Raw genomic sequence first — 18,978 nt, forward strand, 5'->3', positions numbered from 1 at the left:
TCTGGCTACATGTGAAACTAATGGACCTGCTACATGTGACAACATGAGGAATTGAAGTTACTGACATGATCCACTTTTTCACTCTCAATATCACGTCTGTCTTCCGCTGAGGTGAAGTTAAGATTTATGTCAAATTTTTATAGCGATGATCATTTATTTTCTATTAGTAGTTCAGTCATGCGGTTTGTTATTATAAGCAATATAACACGTACATTAAAACTATAAAGTATTGAGCCGATGAACCACAATACCAGAGTTAATATTCACATTGTTGACGTGCAGTTTTGTAACCGTTTAAACGTGATTGTGAGAAGGATTGTTATTGTATTTGTACATTATTTACCCTGACAGACAAATGAATGTTGTACTGTTTCAGGTTCTTTGACTTCCATCATGTTGCTTCATGTTCTGCTCCTCCTTCATGCATCAGCAGGAGCTTCTTCCTCCACCTCGTGTTATGATGATCAGGGGAAACCTGTAGACTGGTTTGTATATGTTTTTAAATGGTCTAAAGATAGAAAACATTCAGCATATTGAATCACAGTTGAAGAGGCAGCAGTTCATTTTTGTACACTTTCATGTATATAGGTTTCATTCAGTATTTTTGATACCATATTCCATAGTTTGAAGTCCTAGTGCTACAGTATCTTTTCTGTGATTATGATGGGTAGTTGACATGTCAAGCAGTGTCCAGTATACTACTAAAACATACTTCAGTAATCTTTGTTTTATTTACAACTTGGATATTTTATTTTTTTACACAGTGTAGGTTAACACATAAAATAAATATTGTCTATGTAAAGTGTTATCAATGTGAATCTTTCCCTCTTTTCTGTCTCTCTTTACAGGTTTTACTTGTACAAACTTCCACGTCTTCATCATGAGGCTCTGCAGGAGGGGCTGAAGTATCTTTTCATGGATGTAGAGAGTGAGGGATGGATAGATGGGAAGACTTTGGTTAATGAGAGTCAAAGTGCTGTTGGTCGAACAGTAGGGCCTTTATATGAGGTACAAGTCACTCTCTTTACGTAATATAAAGCATCTAAATTTAAAAAAAATGAAATGTTCAGTTTTGCTTAAACCATCTTCAGTTCTTCTTTCATTATTAGTCATTTTCTTGTTGATTTTAGAGAAGCTTACTCAGCTTATACTGTTCTGTAGTCGGCACATTTTTCCAGTTTTGCAGAAGTATAAAAACACTGAGTTTGCATTTACATTTAATTATAAATCTATTGAGATTTAGAGCCACATTTAAAAGTGGCACAAATCAGATACCAAACAAGTTTTTGCTGTTTACACTTATGCAGTAAGCTCAAACTAAAACTCAAAAGTGTATTTTAGCTTTAGGTGCACATGCATGTTTCATAATAAAAGAGGAACTCATGCTTTAGATTACATGCTCATCATCAGGGCCTCTGATCTGATGTCTCGTACAGTCATGAAGAAGCTTTGAACTTTAACTTTCTTCCAGGGAGGTGATGTTGGATACATTTTATATAATGATCAGCCACCGCAACAACAGAATCTTTTTGGAGATGCAGCCAGGTCTTGTGGCCACACCAAAGGTGCAGTTTTAGTGCAGTTAACTGCTTGAAATGATATTAATGGAACACAAACAAACATTTATGGAGGATGGAGTGTTAATGTATACTCTTTTTATTGTTCCAGGAGTTGTTGTCTTTGATAAACAACAGGGCTTCTGGTTGGTCCACAGCACGCCTCATTTCCCCCCTCCTAAATCAAAGGGACAGTTTTCATACCCCGGTTCTGGCATAAGTAATGGGCAGAACTTCATCTGTGTCACATATCCTTTCGAGCGCTTTCAGACCATAGGTACGACTCCAATACATGTAACGAATTAGTGATGGTTAAAAATGATCTTTTTTTGCACAGGTGTAGTCCAACCCAAAATTGAAATTAGGGGTGTGCCGAATATTCGGCCACCGAAAATTTTCGGCCGAAAATGGCCCAAAAGTGCATTTTCGGTTTTCGGCCGAAAGACTTTTATCACCGAAACAATACGGCCGAAAACAATGAAAAGTACACTCTTAGAGTCTGTCAGCACACGTTTCACTGAGATCTATTCGGATCCTCTGCACTTCATCGCGACGGTACTTGATCCGCGTTATAAAGACCATTACTTTGATGCGGAAATAAAGCAGCGCGCACGAGAAATGATCCAGGCCGCGATGGATGCGGAGAACCCGCGTGAGACGGAGACGGAGCAGCGCACGGAGCAGCGCACAGCGCAGGAGGAGGAGATCAGAGCGCAAAAAAAAAGATTCGTCTCTCTGCACCAGATGAGGGGCATGCACCCTCGTTGTCAGTGAAATCCTGCAAGAAAGTGCCTCAAATAATAGGTAGGCTATTCTGTTCTTAGGCTACTATATATGTGGCTATAAGATTGTAGCCATATTTCTGCTAGATATTTTTTTAATTTGATAAAAAAAAATTATTTATGCACTGGCCCTATTTAAATACACTCTCTCAAATCTTTCGCAAATGTCAGGCAGATGACAAGCTCAACCGCTCAACAGCTAGATGGTTATCTGTCTGAAGTTCCCATCCCCAGAAGTGATAACCCTCTTGCCTACTGGAGAAATAATCACCTGACCTGGCAAAGATGGCACACAAGTTGCCTGCTCCGTGCACAAGCACTGACAGCGAGAGACTGTTCAGTGCAGCAGCTCATGTTCTTGATGACATGTTCATGTTCTCATTTTAGTTGGATTTTTATTTTATACTGTGCGTTGTTGCAATGCGCTAAATAAATATTTGCATAATTTGTAATTGATTTATTCTTTGAGACTTTACTAAAATCAAGGCATTGCAATTGCATAAATTAATATTAAAGTTAGTACACAGTCATAGCCATAAATGTAATGGTACTAATAATTGGAATAATTTCTTTCGGTGTTTCGGTTTTCGGCCTTGGTTTCCTCTTTTTCGGTTTTCGGTTTCGGCCAAGAATTTTTCATTTCGGTGCATCCCTAATTGAAATACTCACCCTCATGGTGTTCAAGACCTGTAAGACTTTCTTCAACAGAACATAAAAGAAGATATTTTGAAGGATACTGGTAACCAGTTTCGGTTCCTATTGACTTGTATTTTTTTGTCCATGTTTGGTTACCGACATTCTTCAAAATATCTTCTATGTTCTTTGGAAGAAAGAAAGTCATGCAGGTTTGAAATGACAAGAGGGTGAGTAAATTGTCAAAATTTTTATTTTTGGGTGGACTATCCTCTTATGCTATAATTTGTGACTATATGAATCAGGTGTGTTAAACTGAACAGGTTTAATATGATCGATGCATGTTTTACATTTTCATATGCTTGTTTTAAAGTGAGTCTGATGTTGGAGATGCTGCTTGAAATGCTTCTCACCTAACCTTTTCATGTGCAATTTCTAAAGACAAAACATTTATGGGATGCAGTTGCCATAGTGACTGTTAGAGTAATCATCTGACACAGTAACCATAGTGACAACACTTCTCTCTGAGATCCTCTTTAGGTCTATTTAGTCTCGTGTTTGTAAATCACAGTATTATCAGACTTTCCGATAATGGTAATAAATCAAGCTAGCGATTCTCTGTCGTCTTCCTGGAGACACACCAGCAGTACACATTTTGAAATATTCCTAACCAAACACATCTGATTATGCTCAGTGGAGAAACTAAGGCCTGAAATGAATGGGTCGGATGAGGGAGACATAGAAAAGTGCATTTTTGGTGTATCTTCAGGAACAAGGTTGGGAAAGTTTGTACGAATCAAGGCTGTATGTTTCAGACATGAAGTAGAGTGCCTTAAACTCCCTTTACATGGTTTCAAGCAACTTATTTATTCTGTAAAACAGTGAGTAATATGGCAATTAAGAACAAAATATTACAGGTATTGGATCCCAAACCAGCCCACAGTTAGACAACAAAAATAATAATAATGAATGCTATTGTTATTATTGTTGGTGTTGTGGATGTTGTTTTTGTTGTTTATTTTTATGTTATTGTCTTCTGCGGTTTGTCTTAAGGTAATGGAATCTATTTTCATATAAGGTAATTTATTATAATAACAACAACAATAATAAAAAAATACTTATTAGTATTATTAGTAGTAGTGGTACTATTATATTGTAGTTTAATTTAGTTGTATTTATTTCATATCCACTGTCATTTGTCTTTCTTATGGTAATGTAATATAATTTTGTGTAATGTAAATTATTTCTCTGTAATATATTTCCATATTTTGGGAAAATAATATAAATATAAATTAATAGTAATATTAACAATAATAATAATTTTAAGAACATTTCTAACAACAATAATTATGGAGTGTCTTTCTTTTGTGGCAGTGTAATGTATTTTTATTTGATGTAATTATTTCTCAGTAAAGTGCACTTGTCTGTCTATCTATCTATCTGTCTGTATGTCTGTCTGTCTAGCCATCTGTCTATCTATCTACCTATCTGTCTGTCTGTCTGTCTGTCTAGCCATCTGTCTATCTATCTATCTATCTATCTATCTATCTATCTATCTATCTATCTATCTATCTATCTATCTATCTATCTGTCTATCTGTCTATCTGTCTGTCTGTCTGTCTGTCTGTCTAGCCATCTGTCTAGCCATCTATCTATCTATCTATCTATCTATCTATCTATCTATCTATCTATCTATCTATCTATCTATCTATCTATCTATCTATCTATCTATCTGTCTGTCTGTCTGTCTGTCTGTCTGTCTGTCTGTCTGTCTGTCTGTCTGTCTGTCTGTCTGTCTGTCTGTCTGTCTATCTGTCTGTCTGTCTGTCTGTCTGTCTGTCTGTCTGTCTGTCTGTCTGTCTGTCTGTCTGTCTGTCTGTCTGTCTGTCTGTCTGTCTGTCTGTCTGTCTGTCTGTCTGTCTGTCTGTCTGTCTGTCTGTCTGTCTGTCTGTCTGTCTGTCTGTCTGTCTGTCTGTCTAGCCATCTGTCTATCTATCTATCTATCTATCTAGTCTGTCTATATATATATATATATTTTTTTTTTTTTTTTTTTTTCCCTTAAATGTTCTTATCATGAATTTTATTTGTGTTTAACAGGTGAGCAGTTGAAAATCAATCAGCCTCACATATACGACTGCAGCATCCCTGCTTCATTGGCCGCTGCTGTACCTGCTATGGCTGAGCTCTGTAAACACACACTGGGCAGATGGGACAACACTTCCTCTTCGCCATCCAATCGCAGTATCTCACTCCTCTCACTGGCTGGAACAGAGTTCATTAGCTTTGCAAAAGGTGCATCATTTGCCAATGGTAAGCCTCAATTTTAATAGTGTAATGGTGATAGTGTCACTGTAATGCCAGCCAGTCAAAGTGTTAAACGATCAAGATTTAAACATTTAGCTCTTTTTGTTAAACAAATATGTTCTGGTCATAGCGAGGATGGGTTCTTTAATCCGTTTGCACTGTTGTTTAATCGCTTTTCTATGCAAATATGTACTAGATTGACAGTTGTGATGCACATTGCTGTTATTTTGTTCCATGAAACACGACAAGTTAAAAGAAGTTCAACTTATACCCACATGGGGCCCAATGAAATCTGCTTTGTTTTTCCATTTTCCATTTTTTTTTTTTCAGTTTCAATTTTTATAGATTCTGTTTAAGTTTAAGAGTCAAAAACCATGTCTAATTATTAATTGAAATCATGAAATGTCTATTTTTATGACTGGATTCCCCAATTCTATCTGCGTTTTTTTGCATCACAAATCATAGGGCCCTACATACAGCTTTATGTCAACTATACTGACAAAAAACATTTATGTAGTATTTACTGAAAACTGTTTTCAATCAGAATTGCTAGTAGATTTAAAAAAATAATTACAAAGAAACTGCAGGTAACATTGAAGTAGATGTGAAATTTTGAAAAACTGAAATACAGTAGTATTTTCTGATAAAACATACTCCAACAGTCTCTGTTTTATTTGAAAAATATATTTTTTTACAGTGTATGCATTTTATAAAAAAAATTTTTCACTGTTTCATTCATAATCAGACCTGTATCACTCCTGGGTTGCACCTACGCTTCAGTCCGACCTGCTGGTTCAGTTCTGGCATCGCTCCACGGGAATCCTGCACTCTGACTGCTCTCCAAGCTGGAAAGTCCTCAACATAGATCTCATTTCCCCAAGCCAGAGCATCAAATTCAAGGCTACAGAGGACCACTCGAAGTGGGCCGTCAGTGTCGGCGGCAGCAGCGCTGAAAGTGGGACGTCTGGCGGCTGGGTCTGTGTTGGAGATATCAACCGCGACGAGGCAGAGGAGAAGAGAGGTGGGGGTACGGTGTGCCGTCAGGATGCTGCGGTGTGGAAGGCCTATCGCTCGGCCGCCCTGCAGTGTGAGACCTGCGGTGGAGAAGTGCAGGCTTGCGACAAATCCGCACGGTATCGCTGATGAAGCGGGACACAACAGAAACAACAACAAAATCAGGGTCATGCAAAAGGACTGCCTGTGTAGGTGTCAAACAGGTATGATTATTAGGTCAAGTGCTTTTTTATAAATATATGTAGAAATTTTAGGGGAATAATATGTGAGGTAATTCATTTAAATGCAAATGCAACAAGACTACATTTATGATTGATATCTTAAAATCGTTTCATGTATAACTTCAGGAAAACGGGCTATAAATTTGATTTTAATACAGTACAACCTTTTTAAATGTGTATATATAAATATTTTATCTTGCTATGATTACATCATTTTTTTATTTTAACAAATAAAGGGTGTTAGAAGGTGGTGTGTAATTTCTGCAGCATTATTACACACATTACCTAGAACCTCAAGAAGCCAGAAGTGCATTATGGGAATTAGGCTGGGATGTGTATGGTAGGGATGTTTTTAATCCTTCAGCTTTTGTTGCTGTGTTACATTGAGGAAAACATTAATTAAAGCACTTCATGTGTCTATAATTACATTTTCTCTGCTTTAGCTTTGCACAAATTCAGGGCTAAAATATGCTGAATATATATTATAATAATCTATAATATTAATGTTAATATTAATTAATAATAATAGTAATATGTACAGTATACACTACCAGTTTTCGATCAAAAATACAGTAAAAAATTGTGTGAAATATCTATACAATTCCTATATGTACTGTGTATGTGTATATAATATATATATACACACATTTATATAATATAAATATTTTTTTAATAATAAAAAAATAATAAAAATATATATATATAATATATATATATATATATATATATATATATATATATATATATATATATATATATATATATATATATATATATATATATATTACGGTGGCCGAGAGAGCTGCAAATAGAAAAAAACACCTGAAAATTAAGAAAACAACTTCATCAATTTGACAACACACGCAATGCAAATGCTCTCAACACAACCAAATAAAGAAACGCACTGCAAATAAAATTCTTTATTTGTTTGTGTTGTGAGCATTTGCAGCATCTGTTGTCAAACTGATGAAGATGTTTTCTTGATTTGCTGGTGCTTTTTCTATTTGCATGTGTTTTCGGCCACCGTTTTATATATATATATATATATATATATATATATATATATATATATATATATATATATATATATATATATATATATATATATATAAAATAGGAAAAAAAACAAAGCAGCAAGTAACACAACACTTAATTAAATGTGAATTTTTGATGTAAAAAAGCTAAAATAGTACTTTCTTGTAAAATATACCCCAATAATTTTACAACGTTTTTACAGGTTGATTAGAATAATCAAAAAATAATCATTTTTACAGAGTAATAATTGTAAAATGAATTAATTAAAATAAATAATTTACTGCAGAGCATAAACAAATAAGCAGGGCACTAATAAACCTGCCAGCCACAACTCTAAGAACACCATCATCACAGGAGCCTTGTAAAGCTCTCTTCTACAACATTATTTTAAACCACAAGTGATGCCTAGTTTATGCAGTAATTGATTTTCACAGGTAAATGTAATGAAATCTCAAAAGCATGAATCAGGTCTGAAATCTGTCAGTTGTACCAAAATTAAAGTTTATTACAAGAATAGGAGGTATGTAGTGCATAAAGTTGTCAGAATACAGATCTGACGGTGCAGGACTGAAGCTGCAACATGCTTTTCACTGCGCAACACACCAGAACAATCACACACGAGCACCTGATAATAAGGCACTTAACAAACAAGTGACCAAAAACAAAGACTATGATCGGAATGGAATACTAGCTTACTCAATGTATACTTTCCACTGTTTTCTTTAAAGGGTAATTGAAACGGTTGTCATTTTTCCAAGATCTCAAACTGTAGTATGCTACATTTGCTGTCACATGATCTCATCACATTGCATGTGACATCCAGTTATTATCTTAGAAAAATAAAAACTCTTTTGTATACTGCACATTGTAATAAGTATACAGACCATTGCATACTCTAAGTTCACTCACGAAGGCACACGTGCTGTGGTGATGTGACAATAAAAGTGATTTGATTTAAGTGCAGTACGATAGTATCCTATTCCGAACATAACCGAAGACTGAGATGAAACAGACCCCTCTCCCTTGCTGTGAGCTCTCACATGCCTCAGTTCCCACAGAGACGTCAACAGCATACGAGAAAGAGCGCAAGGTTCATTAGGAAAGAACAACTGTGTTGTTTTCTATTTTTGATGATCGTAGCGTTATGCTTTTAACAGTACAAAAATAATGTCACAGGCACAGCTTTGTTGCATTTTTTAAAGGAGTTGATTTGGTATCGGAGAGCAGCCAGAACCGGAGACCTTCAGTTCTACACACTGTTGGCTCTGTCCCAAAACCTAGTCAGCTGCCTACATAGACAGCACTTCGAGGCATTGTAAGTGCTACACACTCAAAGCCTGTTCCAAATATAGGCTGCATGATTATGATCACTTTCTTTTGGCCTATTTTTATGCATGTATCCTTGGTGAAGAAGGCACACCCAAAACGTGGAAACGATCACAAATACATTTCATTCAATACTGGAATTTATTAAATTAAAAAATATGTAAATACAAATAAAATTTACTATATTACCTACTATTTTTCTGCTACTGTACATACATTACCATTCAAAAGTTTAGAGTCTGTAAGATTTTTTTTTTGATGTTTTGAAAAGTCTCTTATGCTCACCTACGCTGCATTTATTTGATCAAAAATACAGTAAAAACAGTAATATTGTGAAATAATTTTACAATTCACAATGTATGTTATATATTTTTATATTTCAACATTTCATTTATTCATGTGATGGCAATACTGAATTTTCAGCATCATTACTCCAGTCTTCAGAGTCACATGATCCTTCAGAAATCACTTATAATATGCTGATTATTATTAAAATATTATTATTATTATTAATGTTGAATATTTTTGTGGAATCCATGATACTTTTTCTTCTTTAAAGAATAGAATGTATAAATAAGTAAAAAATTGAAATAAATCAATCTTTTGATCAATTTAAAGCATTATTGCTAAATGGCCATGGTATTTTAGTATCATTGAGATACAATGATTGTTTTTATGAATATTTTGAATCAGTTTTTATTTTATATTTATTTTAATACATGTCTATACAATTTTTATTAATTTATTCAAATGAGAAATGTTACCTGAAATAACAAGATATATACATGTATGTATATGTATATATATATATATATATATATATATATATATATATATATATATATAATTTATTATAATTTTTTTTCAGTTAATGTTTAAGTAACAATTTTTATGGTTTTAATTTTAGTTAACTGTAATAACCTTGCAGAATAAAAGTATTAATTTCTTTGAAAAATCTTACTGGCCCCAAACTTTTTGAAAGTAATGTATTATTATTCTTAGTATATTATTGTGCTGTTAGCTTAGAAACAAACACCATACTGTATTGAAATCAATTGTAAAGTCTCCCATGTGCAGCCTAAGAGTTGCTGCCAATTTAGAGTTATCTTTTGAGGATCAAACTTTCTACCAGGTTTTGGAACAGAGTCTCAATATTACCATAACCATAATGGATTCAGTATAAATATTTAAAGAGAAAGCACACAGAAAGCAACTATTAGTTTGCATACTTGGTGAAGACATTGGAGAGCGGCAGTGGTTTTGCGACTCTTCTTCAGGTAGGTGGGTGTTTTTCAGTAGCTTTTTGCCCACGCAGAACAGCTCAGTGTTTTGAAATGTTAGACAGGTGTAAGTACCTTCTGTAAGTATTTATTTTATTATGCTGGGATCTTTTAGCTGCTCTATCTCCGTTTGATGTTCATTAATAACGCAGAATATTCTGTAACCAATGGCCTGCTAGATTTAGAGGTAGACGGGGGAAGTATTGGAAATGCTGGCATCAGCAAAAGGTACGTGATTCTGTCTTGAAATTCATTTTGGGTTTATGAAATGCAAAAATAGTGTTACGTTTAGCAGTAACTAACATCTTAGAGCCATTTCAGCCAAGCTTTCACTCAAATGACTAATATTAGGACTTATGAAAATGACTTATTTGAGTCAATTCTACACAAAGAGCTCTGAATGAAATATTTTCTGTCTTTTCTTTTGAACGTACTTGGACAAGAATATCCTGTTTTGTATTAAAATAGTGCCCGGACTAGTCTTCTGCCCTGGGCTTTGATTCGTGGAAAGGTTGCGCTGGTTGGTGTATCTCCTCCTCTTCTCCTTAACAGGAAGTCGACGCTAGCTGAAGACATGGCATAGAAGACGTTTCCTGTGGGAGGTATTATTAACTCTGTGGAGAGAGAGATTCAAAGAGATGTTCAAAAGTTTGGGGTCAGTAAGATTTTTTCTGGAATGAAGTCTCTTATGCTCACAAGGCTACACTTATTTTGAATAAAACATTTACAGTAAAATAACTCGTCTATTTGAATATATTTAAAAATGTTATTTATTCTTCTGATACAAAGCTGAATATTCAGCACCATTACTCCAGTCTTAATATCACATGATCCTTCAGAAATCGTTCTAATATGCCGATTTACTGCTCATTTATTATCATTGTCCATGAATAGAAAGTTCAAATAATGTCCATAATGTCACTATGTCCCATCAGTATGCCCAGAGTAATGTTTTTCACATTTTATGATGTGTTTTCAAAAAACATACAGGACATTATGACATGAAAAATGTGACATCACCTTTCCCCTCCGCCAGCAGTTGGATCAGCTCGTATTTGGAGGCTTCTTTAGGATTCTGGTTGTGCTTCTCCAATGCAGAACTGATTACAGTGGGTGTTTTATCATTACTGGTGACCTGAAACAGCACAGAAAAGAAAGTATATATTAGAACAAAGAGCAACTTCATTCATATTAAACAGGAGCTGACATGAAATGCCAAAGATTGTCTGATGTAACACTGGACTGGTGCTGTGAAATACAGGGGTTTCAAAGTCCCAAAAGTGTGAGCACACTGTGTTTTTTTTTTACTTTCATTTGAAAATTTCTTGTATGTGTGTTTTCTAGACTACCGACCAGAATGCTTCTGTATAAGTTGCCGTCATGTAAATCCATCCGTATCCTGACGATTCTCATATCAGGCCCCGCCTCTGGTTTGTTATTGGTGGGGTTGTTGCCGCAGGAGACAGACCGGCGATGTGATTTGACAGCTGTAAAAGAGGGCGTGGCATTGTTGGGCGGCGGTGATGAATCAACATCCAGACAGGAAACGGATGGGGATTTCACATGCTGAAATAGAGGTAATTATGACAATACTCTTAGGAATAGTTCAACAAAAAATAAAAAAGTATATCATCTTTATGTGGGTTATTTTGTTCTGTTTTGCCCTTAAATCTCTTGTTTGCTCACACAAATTCTTAAAGCTCAGACATTCTGCTAAATGTCCACTTTCATATCCCACATAAGAAAGAAAGACATTCAGGTTTGGAGCAATATGAAGGTGAGTAAAAGATAACTATTTATTTTTATAAGACTATTTATTTTTAGGTGTCAAAAGATGGACACCTGATTTTTCAAAGTTGTGAATAAAACGATTAATAAAAGATTATTGGATTATTTACAAAAAAATATATATAATTTCAATAAATTTTACTTGCAATTTCTTTGTTATTATTTGTGAAATTCACAAACAATTTCTGAGTGAAAATTGTTTTTAGGCGCATCCTACACCAAAAATTTCATTTATAACAATGTTCACTCTGAAATTGCTCGTAAATATCATAAGTATTTACTAAGAAACAGCAAGTTACACACTGAATAAACTTAAAATTTTAAGTAGAAAGATCAATTTTTCTGTAAGACATGCTCTAATAGTGTTTTATTTTGTACAGTGTACAATCGTAATTAATAATAAATGTATTATTATTTAATTAATTAATATTATTGTGATTAGTATTAAATATCTATGTTTTAGAATAATAGTAAAGTTATAAAATCTATGAAATAACGAAGTATGTTCATCCTTTTAAAACAAGATTTAAAAAACAAATTGTTTATAATAAATCATAAGTAGTCGATATCATTATCTTTAACTACTTTCAAGCATTTAAGCACAGGCCTTCAGATGAAAATGTTTTTGGATCATGAGTAACATAAATTCAGTCCAATGTATAAACACTTTTATCTGGTAGTGTGAATTTTCATGCAAGAAAAAATGTCACATAATAAAAGTGTGGCAAGGTTCAATGTAAAAAAAGCAACTTTAAATGCTATAAAGATCCTCAGTGAGCTCTCAAATAATAAATCTCTCAAAGTTGCTGATAACAGCCGGGCTTTTAAAGACCCATTACTGCAATGTAATCAAAATGACGCTCTTTATTCGCCCTTACCTTGTAAAGCCTGGAGAGCAGGTGATTGACAGGAGACGGGAAGTCAAATATCCCATCAGCATCCACTGTCGTATTTGCCATGGCTGAGAGTGCACTGTAACGGGAGAACAGAGCAATCTTGTCACAAACTGAAGGCTCTTTGCCATGTGCTGCTTATGACATTGATTCTTTCTGAATAGACTGTAACCTAGAGTATAAATATAAAACTCCAAACCAGCAGCAGCAGTAGCTTTGAAGTCAGATGCTAACGGCAGATGATAAGTGTGTCTTTGTCCTGCTTTAAAACTTAATTTGATTCAGCTCAAGCAGCATTACGGCGCTTAAGAGCTCATGAAAGAAACATCTGTGTGTGCATGTCAAGGACTGAGTCTGATCCTCAGCATAGCCAACAGGAAGATTGTTATTTGAATAGTTGAAAAATTGAGCCCAGGACACAAAATAAGAGCTATATATTTTATACTATATAGTAGTGTTTCTAAGCTGGTGGGTCGTGACCCAAAAATGTGTTGCAAATCTGTTCAGCAGAGAAAAAACAATGCCGAATGCAAAAAAATAATAACGTAATCGTGTTTAGCACATGCAATTATTCCCATTTCTTCGGCAATGTCTGTGCGTCCAGCCAAACTCTACTGTATTTTGGTGCAACTTCATCTGTCTCTTGTTAAAACTCTTGGACACTAACATGGACAGGTTTGCTGTCCTCATAGGAAATTAATGGGTTACTATTTTGATTCGTGTTGATTTGCAATCTAATTTTGGACTCTACAGTAAGAAATGCTGTGTGGTTGTTGATGTAGGACAGTGATGTTCTTACTCTGGACACTGTGTGATGATCACTGTAGGGTTCAGGCCACGGCCAGGACTCGGCTCGCCCGGTGCTTCAATCTGATTGGACAGCTTGTAGCTATTAAAAAACACATGGACATCTTATTATATAGTTAATCAGTGTGTATCTGAGATGATCAGAATAGAGTAACAGAAACATCACTGACCTTTCCTCTTCACGCAGAGTAGGTACGCTGTGATACCAGTGAACAAACATCTCATCCGTTCTGAAAATGCTGTTTCTACATGAGGACTGAAGGAGGCGAATTTGAGCGATGACTTCAAACTCCTGAAATCAAGAGGATGTGATGTTAATATATTTTTAAACAACTTAAAAGAATGACAATCAAGTATATAATCACCATAAACTCACCCGTCGTCTTTTATCGAAGTTGATGAAGCCATTCTGTAAGAGACATTAGATTTTGGTTTACATTACACCCTGCCATTGCAACGCTGACTTAGAGTCTTGTTCTGACACATCTTGATTCTGTCAGATGAGCTTTGACAAACATTGTGAAACCACTGCTATTTTTATACTTCACAGCTGAATGTGCTGATACTGTCTATTGCCCCTTTTATTAGTTCTGTTATCATGTTTCATGGTGGGCTGTGAACTGAACATCACCTCTAATCGGTCTTTGACTGCAGTGTCCAGCATGGTGAGATCTCTGAGGAAGATGCCCAGGTACGGCACAGTGCCCTGAGCGCACGACTACAAAAGAAAAACAGCTTTCAGATGCATCCAAGATTATAAACACTACATCACACCATAAATATATGCATATTTTTTTTATATACACACACATACTACCAAGTTTGGGGGAAGATTATTTAATGATTTTGAAAGAAGTCAGAAAATGTTATTATTATTGCAATTTAAATTAGCTGTTTTCTTTTAAAATATATTTTAAAATGTAATTCAAAGCTGAATTTTCAACATCATTACACCAGTCTTCAGCGTCACATGATCCTTCGGAAATCATTCAAATATGCTGATTTACATTACGCTGGGAACAGTTTTTGCTACTTTATATTTTTTTTGGAACCCGTGATACTTTTTTCAGAATTCTTTGATGAATAAAAAGTTAAAAAGAACAGCATTTGTTCAAAAAATAATCTTTTGTAACAATATACACTCCTGTTCAAAAGTTTAGGGTTAGTCTTTTGATCTTTTTTCTAATCAAAATCTAAATAAAAAATAAATACTTTTATTCAGAAAGGATATGTTAAATTGATGAAAAAATTGGTAGTAAATTTTAAATTGTAACTTTTCCACAATATGACTGTTTTACTGATGAGCATAAGAGATTTCTTTAAAAAAACATTACAAATCGTACTGATCCCAAACGTTTAAACAGTAGTATATATTATCATTATTTATTTATAATAATATTTATATTTTAATATATAATATGTTATAATATATTTAATGTATATTTATTTAAGGATGCTTACCCCTGTGAATCTCCTGTTGTTGATTTTAGTGTCAAGGTTTGAAAATTTGGAAATCCCCTGTAAAATTAAAGAGATTTTATTACAGAAAACTTGAATCAACTCGAAGGAAAATTGTTCAGTTCCCGTGTTTGCAATGTCTCTGTATGATGCATTTAAATCTGTCGTTGTGGAATCTGAATGTGATTTCAGAGCTTCAGTGGAGAGCTTTAGAGTTTTTGTATTATGATTTTTGGACCTTCACAATAGTGGTCACTATGATCACTAAAGCTTAATTTCTCCCTTTGTGTTCCACTGAAAAAATAACAGCATAATGACAAGAGGATGAGTAAATAATGACAGAGTTTTCATTTTTGGGTGAACTGTTCCTTAAAGAACAGCAATAGATAATGAATTACACCACAGGTTTACAGTGAAAGGCTGTTTTTGCATGACTGAATCTGATATTACTCATTCTCTTCATGTCATTAGTTTCTCCCTTTAGGCCGTGCTGATAATGCAGTGCTCTACAGTGATGAAGCACATCCAATGAGAATTTTACACAGAGAGTCAGAGAACATCGATTGGGCTGATATTTTCCCATCAAAGCATTGCCATGCTCTCTAATAACATTAGAGAAGGCCTGTGTGAATTGGCTGCTTTGTATCGTAGTGTGACTGACCTCTTTGAGTAGCTCGCGGCTCTGGGAGTAGTTGTCTTTCTCTGAGAAGATGTCAGAAAGTTCCTCGTATCTCCTCACAGCTTCTCTGTCGGAGTAGAGGAAAGGACTTTAGGTTATACTAAACTGCCGTGAAAAATGATGTCACATTTTATTATTGGGTGATTCAACACATACATGTTTTACCAGCTACGAAGTTCAGCACTTTTAGAGTTTCATGAACTCTAAAAGTGCTGTTCTTTTTATTTGGTAAAACATGTATGTGTTTAAACGGCTAATAATAAAATGTGTCATTCTGTAGTTTTGTCTCATATTCATCTTTTAATCATATTTGCAAATGTCTTGACTCCACAGCCAACAGAGCAATTTTGTCTTTACTGTTCCAATACTTATGGAGGGCACTAAATATATATATATATATTATTTCTGTATAAATGTATATAAGACAAATCTTATGTGATACTCATATTATATTAGTCTTATTTTTTTAAATATATAAAACAAATATATATTTATATATATAAAGTATATCTGTATCTATAATTAATATACTACTTTATAAATATAAGAACAATAATAAATTAAATAATTTAAATAAAGATGTATATTTATCTGTATGTATATTTAGCATTAATTTATTATATATATATAAGCAATATATTTTAACCCATTTTTATATATTTTTTAAATATATTTAAAACATATGAAAATATTTTTCATTATATTGGAGGAAAATCGGTAGAGGAAGTTGTACTGCACCACAAATAAATATTACTTAATGATATTCCTTAAACGCATCGACAAGTAGGTTTCTGAGTAAATCCAGACCTGTCTGTCTCCTGCCAGGTCTTTCTCAGTCTGTGGATGGGGTTGCTCTGCAGCGTTGACAGAATGGCGTACAGTGAGGAGAAGTTCTTCCTGCTTCTGCAGGACTGGTTGGGAAACAAACCACACGCTCACGTGAGCCCTTTATCCTGAAGGATGACATTATTTACAGTGAAACTGCTCTGACCTCTGCGACGCTGATCCATTTCTCCAGCAGTCTGGCCCTCTGTTGGCTCTTCAGACCCGTGTTCCTCAAGCACGAGGCTGTGACGGCGTTTGCTAAGCGATTAAACTGCTTGATAGTAGCTCTGACCGACCAGCACGCTCCTTCCTGGCCCTTCTTATCTCTCTGAGACCACAGACACCCCAGACAGTGATAGGGCACCAGCTTCAGAAACAGATCCTTAAGGCAAAAGAAAAGCAATTAATTTAAGGATGTTACCAACAGGTCCGAGATGTTCACAGACTTTAGAGAGTGAGGTAAACTGTAACTCATTTTACTTTTAGTTTCAAACTAATCTCTGGTGTTTTCTGCAGATGTAAAGGTGGCATTTGTGAGCGGTATGATCAAACTCACAGTCTCAATCCTGGTCAGCTGCTCTGCGATCACACTGGATGGAAACCCCAGGATGCTGATGGCATCAAACTCCGAGGGATCAGGAGGAGATATCACGCCTTTGGTAGGATCTGTAGGAGATCAATACATCAATATGGAAAAATGGACAATATATGCTGCTACGTCTATCTAACCTGGAACCAGAATTTACAATTAATACTTGCTATGAGGTAAATGTGTTTTTAAATAAAAACAATTGTGGGGTCAGTAGGATTTGTTAAAGAAAATAATACTTTTATTCAGCAAAAATTCATTAAATTGATCAAAAGTTACAGTAAAGAATTTACATTGTTACAAAAGATTTATATTTCAAATAAATGCAGTTTATTTGAACCTTCTGTTTATCAAAGCATCCTGAAAATAATATATCACTGTTATCACAAAAATATTATTCAGCACAACTGTTTTCAACATGTTTCCTGAGCAGCAAATCAGCATATTAGAAGGATTTCTGAAGGATCATGTGACACTGAAGACTGGAATAATGATGCTGAAAATTATTTGCATCACAGGAATAAATTACATTTGAATATACATTAAAACAAGAGAGCTGTTATTTTAAATTGCAATAATATTTGTGACCCTGGACCACAAAACCAGTCATAAGTGTCAAGTTTTTGAAACTGAGATTTATACATAATCTGGAAGCTGAATAAATAAGCTCTCCATTGATATATGGTTTGTTAGGATAGGACCGAGATACTCGTGTATATATAATATTTGTAATATTGTAATATAATATTTGGTCGAGAGACAACTATTTGAAAATCTGAAATCTGAGGGTGCAAAAAAAAATCTAAATATTGAGAAAATCACCTTTAACATTGTTTTAAAGTTCTTAGCAATGCATATTACTTATCAAATATTAAGCTTTGATATATTTACAGTAGGAAATTTACTAAATATTTTCATGGAACATGATCTTTACTTCATATCCTAACGATTTTTTGCATAAAAGAAAAATCAATCATTTTGACCCATACAATGTATTGTTGGCTGTTGCTACAAATATACCTGTGCTACTTATGACTGGTTTTGTGCTCAAGGGTCATATTTTGCAATATTGCAGATATCAAAAATCATTTTATAGTGCAATTTCTAGCCATTTCAAAATATTAGATTGCAATTAACTACAGAAATGTCTATGACTTTGTAATATTGCACTAATTTTCATTACTTTTCAATTACAATTTTCAGGTTTTGATAATTTGATCATTTAGTGCTCAAATTATTGTAGCATAAACAAAGGTCAGTAGGAAAAGATCAGAGACTTTTGTTGTCATTGGCTATAACAACTTTTACTTGTGGAAATTTGCATTTTTTTATTTTTATTTTGTATTTCAGAACTCCATAACTTCATGTAGATACATTCCTTAAATCAAAATGCAATATTGAGGTACAAATCCATGTTCTTGTGACAGGTGGTTGTACAGAGAGACTGATATAACCTGAATGACCTGCACTGTCTGTCACAAACGTACAAAAAACTGTGAAATGTAGCCTTTGTCAAAGGGACAAACAGCCTGACCTGAGAGCGAGCCGGAAAGCAGGGTTGTCTCACTCAGCTCCTCAGCGATCCTCAGCAGTTGGCCTTTGATTTCTGCGCCCGAGGTGTCTGTGGGAAGCAGGTGGGCCAGGCGCAGCAGGCAGGAGGGATCGTTCAAAGAGCAGAAATCCTCGAGATAGTCACTCAGCCATGTGCTGAACACCGTACACACCGCCCTGAACACAGCAAATGTGAATAAACACCCCACAATGCAGTTTAAAAGACATAATCGGCTA

General features: G+C 34.6%; 2 protein-coding genes across 6 annotated transcripts in view; one reads left to right on the top strand and one right to left on the bottom strand.

Moving 5' to 3' along the window:
• Nucleotides 1–6,766, top strand: dnase2 (deoxyribonuclease II, lysosomal). The gene is made up of 7 exons (XM_079445062.1): nt 1–111; nt 377–485; nt 849–1,008; nt 1,472–1,565; nt 1,669–1,833; nt 5,069–5,281; nt 6,021–6,766. Exons 2-7 carry the CDS (start codon nt 394–396, stop codon nt 6,416–6,418), a joined length of 1,122 nt encoding a protein of 373 aa, XP_079301188.1. The 5' UTR covers nt 1–111; nt 377–393; the 3' UTR covers nt 6,419–6,766.
• rgl2 (ral guanine nucleotide dissociation stimulator-like 2) overlaps nt 5,916–18,978 on the bottom strand; it is a 23,847-nt gene continuing 10,784 nt past the window's right edge. For 4 of the 5 annotated variants that reach the window (XM_079445055.1, XM_079445054.1, XM_079445057.1 and 1 more), the window contains 14 exons: nt 18,725–18,918; nt 17,158–17,267; nt 16,768–16,983; nt 16,584–16,687; nt 15,759–15,843; nt 15,101–15,157; nt 14,271–14,357; nt 14,016–14,048; nt 13,810–13,931; nt 13,632–13,721; nt 12,818–12,911; nt 11,505–11,717; nt 11,172–11,286; nt 10,177–10,765 (listed from right to left, as the gene is read on the bottom strand). In XM_079445055.1, the coding sequence (XP_079301181.1) occupies nt 10,611–10,765; nt 11,172–11,286; nt 11,505–11,717; nt 12,818–12,911; nt 13,632–13,721; nt 13,810–13,931; nt 14,016–14,048; nt 14,271–14,357; nt 15,101–15,157; nt 15,759–15,843; nt 16,584–16,687; nt 16,768–16,983; nt 17,158–17,267; nt 18,725–18,918 (1,675 nt within the window). In that variant the 3' untranslated portion in view covers nt 10,177–10,610. Of the gene's footprint in view, nt 6,415–10,176; nt 10,766–11,171; nt 11,287–11,504; nt 11,718–12,817; nt 12,912–13,631; nt 13,722–13,809; nt 13,932–14,015; nt 14,049–14,270; nt 14,358–15,100; nt 15,158–15,758; nt 15,844–16,583; nt 16,688–16,767; nt 16,984–17,157; nt 17,268–18,724; nt 18,919–18,978 lie in introns of those variants that run through there. The other variant, XM_079445056.1, reaches the window with a different exon arrangement.

The sequence above is a fragment of the Barbus barbus genome (assembly GCF_936440315.1).
Source record: "Barbus barbus genome assembly, chromosome: 21".
Taxonomy (NCBI): Eukaryota; Metazoa; Chordata; class Actinopteri; order Cypriniformes; family Cyprinidae; genus Barbus; species Barbus barbus.